Source organism: Cibotium barometz, chromosome 35 (assembly GCF_041138505.1).
Source record: "Cibotium barometz isolate CiBa-2024 chromosome 35, ASM4113850v1, whole genome shotgun sequence".
Classification (NCBI taxonomy): Eukaryota; Viridiplantae; Streptophyta; class Polypodiopsida; order Cyatheales; family Cibotiaceae; genus Cibotium; species Cibotium barometz.
Window position 1 is genome coordinate 44,378,166 of NC_141080.1, and position 6,329 is coordinate 44,384,494.

The 6,329-nt window shown below is 40.2% G+C and overlaps 1 protein-coding gene across 2 annotated transcripts; it reads right to left on the reverse strand.

The window, feature by feature from the left end:
- Positions 1-221: 221 nt before the first annotated feature.
- Positions 222-3,509, reverse strand: LOC147618489 (protein RGF1 INDUCIBLE TRANSCRIPTION FACTOR 1-like). 2 transcript variants are annotated; one of them, XM_086774919.1, is made up of 5 exons: positions 3,297-3,503; positions 2,220-2,426; positions 2,065-2,139; positions 1,741-1,881; positions 222-1,056 (listed from the first exon to the last, which is right to left on the reverse strand). In XM_086774919.1, the coding sequence occupies exons 1-5, from the start codon at positions 3,297-3,299 to the stop codon at positions 706-708; spliced, it is 777 nt and encodes a 258-aa protein (XP_086631045.1). In that variant the 5' UTR covers positions 3,300-3,503; the 3' UTR covers positions 222-705. The 2 variants fall into 2 exon arrangements, with proteins under 2 accessions (XP_086631045.1, XP_086631046.1); XM_086774920.1 differs by lacking the exon at positions 2,065-2,139 and having other exon boundaries at positions 3,297-3,509.
- Positions 3,510-6,329: the final 2,820 nt, after the last annotated feature.

Consider the following 6,329-nt stretch of genomic DNA (forward strand, 5'->3'; position numbering starts at 1 on the left):
AATCCTTTTTTCTCCTCTCTCTAGTACATTAATGAGCTAAGGCTAAATTTATGAGCTTGGAATATATACTATAGCCTACCACCTCCCTTCCTCTCTCTCTCCTCTCTCTCTCACTCTCTCTCTCTCTCTCTCTCACACACACACACACACACACACACACACACACACAATCTGGCCACCCCACAAATGCAACCTAATTTTTACATATACTATGATTACCATTGACAAAAAGCAAGCTACCTAGCTTTTGGTGCCAATAAGATAACAGATAACCTTGAGAAAGAACAGGAGTTGAGCTTCACACAAGCATTAGTAAACCTTGAATTACACAATAGATCAAGAGGGGCTCCTTCCAACACCTTGTGGTTGTGATCTAATGCAGTAGAGAGATAGCAGGCTAGTAAAACCATAAGGATATGGCCCAATAACTAGCTAATAGCACCGTCCAAAAATGGCCTACTTGGCCAAAGAAGCCTCTGCAAAATGGTCTAATCAGCTAGCAATGCCACGCAAACATGGTGTAATTAGCTGAAAAGCCATTTAAAGATCTTCTTGGTGGGACACACAGAAAAGTTGGTAAAATGGACTTGCAATGTTTGTGTGGGTCTAAGCCAAGATTGGGCCTACAGAGGAGAGCCAAAAAAAAAGTGAAAGAACTTTGATTGGGGGGGTTTTGCCTTGCCTTGCCTTCCTTTTCTTTAATCTTCAAAAGAGGGGGGATCTATGAGGTGTGGTACTCTTTCTTCTTCTCTGAGAGGGCAACATGACTGATGCGGGTGAGGGAGAGCAGTGACCAACATCGCGGTTTCTCTTTGATTTTTCGGAGTGCCCCCAGATTCTCCTGGTAAAATGATCAAAATCATTAGCAGTGGAAGAGGATGAACACGGCGATTCCGCAGCTTCCAACATGCCGGTAGGCGACAACTGCTCCTCTACCAAGCTACATGCCTTCTGCAAGCTAGAGCTATTTGCAGGAGTATCACATGAAATGTGGAGAGAGTTAGAATGAGGCAGCAACTGTTGCATGTCCTTGCATTCTTTTACAAACGCTTCCACCTGCTGACAAAAGGAAAGCAAAAGTTACATATCTTCACATGTTTGTCCAAATCAAGTATCAGTGCATGGCATTTTGATGGGCTCTTATGTGATCAATTCATTGCAATTTAGAGCCCAGGTGCCCAACATTATAAATCCACTCAATTCATGGCATTTTGATGGGTACCCATATCATCAATTCATTCACTACATATTGCATGTCGGTGAAACCACCCATATCATCAATTCATTGCATTTCGTTCAGTACCCAGCCCATCAGTTCACAACCACCTTACAAAACCATAAACCCTCAACACACACATTAAGACCTAATCTAATTATTGAAACCATAAATCCTCAACACACACGCCATCAGTTCACACTCACCTTACAAAACCATAAACCCTCAACCCGCATTAATACCTAGTCTAATTATTGAAACCCCACATTTGTGCTAATCAAGGGCCACAGGAACCAATTCGCTGCAATCTCTACCAATTTTATGTTATCCCAAATTATCAACCCACACAAATTGACATTGAAACTTAGCTCATGGATGCAACTCGAGATCTAAAAGACCCGATTTATCATAGATACAATGCTACTTTCACATTAACTTACAATTGGGAGGCGTCGATGCACAATCATGTGACCAATTGTCAATCAGAAGTTATGTGGATAATTAGATCTTGTTAATTAATATACCTTGCAACCCACCGAGCAATATCTAAACGCATCCTGCAAGCTTCTATCGCAGGTTGCACAGGTATTCCCAAGTCCCTTTGAAGGACGCAGCTGAGGACGCTGATTAAGGAACACTACTCTGGCACTATTGATAATATAAGCCTGCAAAACAAAACAAAAATGCAGATCAGTTGATTCTTAATTGCGATAAAGATCCGCGATTGAAGCTCTGGTCGGATGGCAAATGCAGGTCAGGTGATCGATTAGGTCATCTTGTGAATTAATCAAGCTCGATTATATAGGAGCAAACAGTAAAGCAATTGATCAAAATTCGGCTTTCCTTACTTGGACAAGGGAGCAATCCACGAGCTTCTGTATATCGTGCAATCTGATGACATCGTGGTATACGTAGCGGCGGATCTGCAGAGATGGAAAGGGGGGAGGGTGTGTGGGCGAAATCGGGAGGGGAAAACAGGCGGTGATTTGAATTCGATCAATACCTGCAGAAGGCGGTGTGGAGGCGGCGGGTGGTTTGGAAGGCAGTGTTGGCAGATGCCCACGCTGCAATCCACGCAGAAGATATTCCTCTCATTTTTCTTCAGATGAAGGTGATCGCTAGCGCAAGCTGCAAAGAACTTCTCGGAAAGCAAAGCTTCCAGCCACTCTGGCTTCTGCGGCAAAGCGGCTGCCGTGAGCGTGTATCCCACCTGCAAGCCCATGCACGTCAGCCCTAAATGAAATCAAACGAATTTGAATTTTCCGCATGAAATTAAATGTAATGAAATAAAATGAGATAAGATGGACGTCACGCAGCCAAAACCATAATCGTATTACATTACCCCCAATAAGAGGCGATTAAGGCCAATAAACCTGCTCATCCATCCCTAATTAATCCACCTTTGCCAGCCAACCCAATTTGAGAATCAACTAACTCAGTGCTGTAGCCCGGTATAATTAAGTAAAATGAAACTGAATTTGATCAATCAACTAACATGGATTAAATTCAAATTTGCTCTACGGAGCAGTCTCAAGTGCATGCAGCATTACAACATTGAAGCATTATAAGACCCAACTCATTGGAAGCATTAATCTAGATTAGGCTTTTAATTCAGTTACATAATGAGCAAGAACTAGGCTGGTTAATTTAGGCTTAAGTGTAGTCTAACAGTACTGGCCCCTTACTTCAACAAAACTATCACTAACTTATGTATATTGCAACGCCCAATTCATTAAAAGTCTCACACATGAACTTAATTTCGCATTACATACCCTAATCAAGAATTTACCAGGCATCCGCGAAAAACCCAATCCAAGATCAGAAGAGCAGTGATTAATTAAAACCCAATTCAATGCTCACAATATCAAATAATATATAAGGAATTTGAAAGCACACGCGCAATAGGGCAAATCCTATTGAAGGCCAGATTCAGTAGCCTTCAAACAATTAAGCAAAGAATTCTCGAAATAAAACACGGATGAGAGCCCGATTAAGCATCAAGAACTGCCATATTAGCAAATCATAATAAGGTGAGTGCGTTAGCAAGCTAGTTTAAGCAACAAGAAAACTGGGGACGAACCATGGCAAGGAATTGAGTGATGAAGAGCAATTCAAAAGGTGGTACCGAGAATGAGGATGGCTATGGCGACGAGGAGCTCAGACGAGAGAGAGAGAGAGAGAGAGAGAGCAAGCACTCTGTAGTAGCAACAGCTGTACAAGTACATTGATGCACACAACACAGTGAGGCGAGAGGAGGGAGAACGGCCCCCCATCTTGGCCGTCCAACTCAAATCATCCTACGGCCTTCAAATCACACCGCGCTACCCACCACGTGCTTCTCCTTTCACCTCCCCTAATCTGCGCGCGATACCGCGATGTCCCTTTTAGTAGTATCTCTTCTTCACCCTTTCACTCTGGATCTCCCCCCAACCCCCTTCATTTTAAAAAAAAACCTTATATTCCTCCCCCTCCTTTCTTTCCAAAAACAGCTCTCCTGTCTTCAATTCAGCACCGAAATCATCTTCTGTGTTGGCTCACATAATTATTCAAGAATACATTCTCTCTCTCTCTCTCTCTCTCTCTCTCTCTCTCTCTCTCTCTATGCTATTAATTACTTTTTTTGTTGATTTATATTTTTTGTGTACCTTAAGAGGTTTTAAAGCATTAAAGAAGATTCTTCTGAACAATTTAATGTTTCTAGCTTCAAAAAATTTAAGACATTTTTCATTTATAGATTAAAATTTCCATGACCATGAGAGCAGGTTTCTATCCGCCGCTGGGAGAGGCCGCCATCTCCCTTTCTTGGGCGCCATCAGCAGAGGGATGAAGACAACGAACCCGAAAAAGACTGGTACACCAGAACATGAAGTTGCCACTGCTCACGACCTCTGCTCATATTCCTCTCCTACAAGGCCGTTTTGAGGAATCAGATCAGAGACTTGCTGCTGAATGACAACAAGGTCGATGTACCTTAGATGTAACTAGTGCTGAGCCTCCTAAATCCATCCTGGGGCGCCACTGGCAAAGATAGTTGCAAGGATGATCGAGGATGAAGGTTTCTAGCCGCTGGGAGAGCCCGCCATCTCTCGTTCTTGGGTGCCATCAGCAGGGATGAAGACGACTTACCCGGAAAAGACTGGTAGCCAATAGGATTTTTTTGTTTTTCCCTCATGCATGGACACGTGCAGAAACATGCACTGTGTCCACACGTCAGACATGCGCCATGTGTCCACGCATGATGGACACGTGGTTGTAGTCATTGTAATTCCGCCCCTCCCTTTATCATAATTCATCAGCCTGTTTTTGAAAGAAAAAAAATTTCCAGTGTGCAAATCGTATAATATCAAAGCACAGTACAAGAGTTTTTTTTTAATAAAAAATTGTGGGTTTAAAACCCACATTACAAAGAGCTCTCTAATCAGCCCAAGAAAAAAGAAAATACAAGAGCATAAATGTTTGAATTTTCAAACCAAGTACACATTCAATTTGAAAGAAGTCTACATGTTTCATTGCAAAACGTTGAAAACCAAGTGATAATTACATAGGCCCCAGAAAAAAGCATCAAACTACACAAAACATGCTTTTTCTTCTGTGAAACCAACAAGGCCCAGAAAAGAAAACCTCAAACTAAACAAAACATGCTTCTTCTTTTGTCAAACCAACATACTTGTAGATTTCTAGAGAGAGAGGCACAAATTCATCGCCTTCTACAATAGCTTTTTTGAATTTATACTCTCTCTCTCCCATACATATAAATAAGATGTACTGTAGTCATGTGGTGATTGTGGCTGTTGATCATCATCAATAACTATTGGATTTGATTTGCTTCCCGGCTAAGTATTTTGTTATCTTGCATACCATCAACATCAGCATCCTCCTCTTCTTCATAATCTCCATTGTTTCTTGCATTCGTAGGCTCAAAGTACCTGCCAGGAGGAGTGTCGACAAAGAATATCTCTTCTATATCTATGCATTGAGTCAATTGTGGTAGTTTCATTACTTTCCAAATTACTGCAGCTCTTTTTTGCTCATGGCCTGACCCTATTTTTGGAATAATCCAAGAGGCTGACGAGTAGTACTTTCCAGTATGAATCATTTTTAGAAAAGTGCTTTGCAAAGATGCGCCTATTTTATTGGCCACATAATTATCCATGTAGACATAAGCTCTTTCAAAAAGATTGACAGGTGATAAGCACACTTTATTCTTCAAGTCAGCCTGCCCATATAATGCATTATCTTCCTCTAGTAATCTCTTCTGCAGATATATTGTGCGAGAAAAATCTAAAGTGCGGTTTATACAAATCTTTCATGCAATAACCCACCATTCCTTCGAGGGTATGCATCTTAACCTATCTAAGGCCTCTACACATAACAAGTGCACCCTCAGGTTTAAACAAATCCCATCCTAAATATCTTTTTATTGTTTTTCCTATGCTTATGAGAGACGGTGCCATTAAACTAGCTACCATTTGAAAGTGCAAATGATTTAATGTCCCTCCTTTCTCTAAGGCAAACAGACCTTTTCAACACTCCATTCTCACAAATTCCTCTAAGGGTTCCCAAAGAGGATAAGTTAATATCTCTGTTCCCTATAGCGATCGTAAACAGATACTTCAAAGAGTTTAGTTTTTTTTTCAGGCGGGAAAGACGGGATTTTGTGCACCGAAGGTTCAAAATCTGCATTTCTCTCATTCTGCATTGGTTTTTTTCCTTTGTTATCTTGTTTGCTTGAACCTTCAAAAAAAGATACAGAATATAGAAGTATTAAACTCTTTACTCCAAATCGTTTGGAACAATTCACAAATTTTATTGCACATATCTAATTTTCTTAAAATAATTATGTTTTCAAAATACATTATGTCATTCAAATAAACATCCAAAAAGTTTAAATCTACATTTATTTATTGAACCGATTGCATATATTGCTTATCATTATTTAATTATATCATTTTACAAATATCTTTATTTCATATTACACTCTTGAAAAAACAGAAATTAAATGAGCGTATTACTTCTATTTTCTTGTAAATATCAATGTATTACTTCGATTTGGAAAAAGAAAATACAAAGTTTTAAGTTCTTTGAATGCGCCGTTTAAATAAAACATAAAATA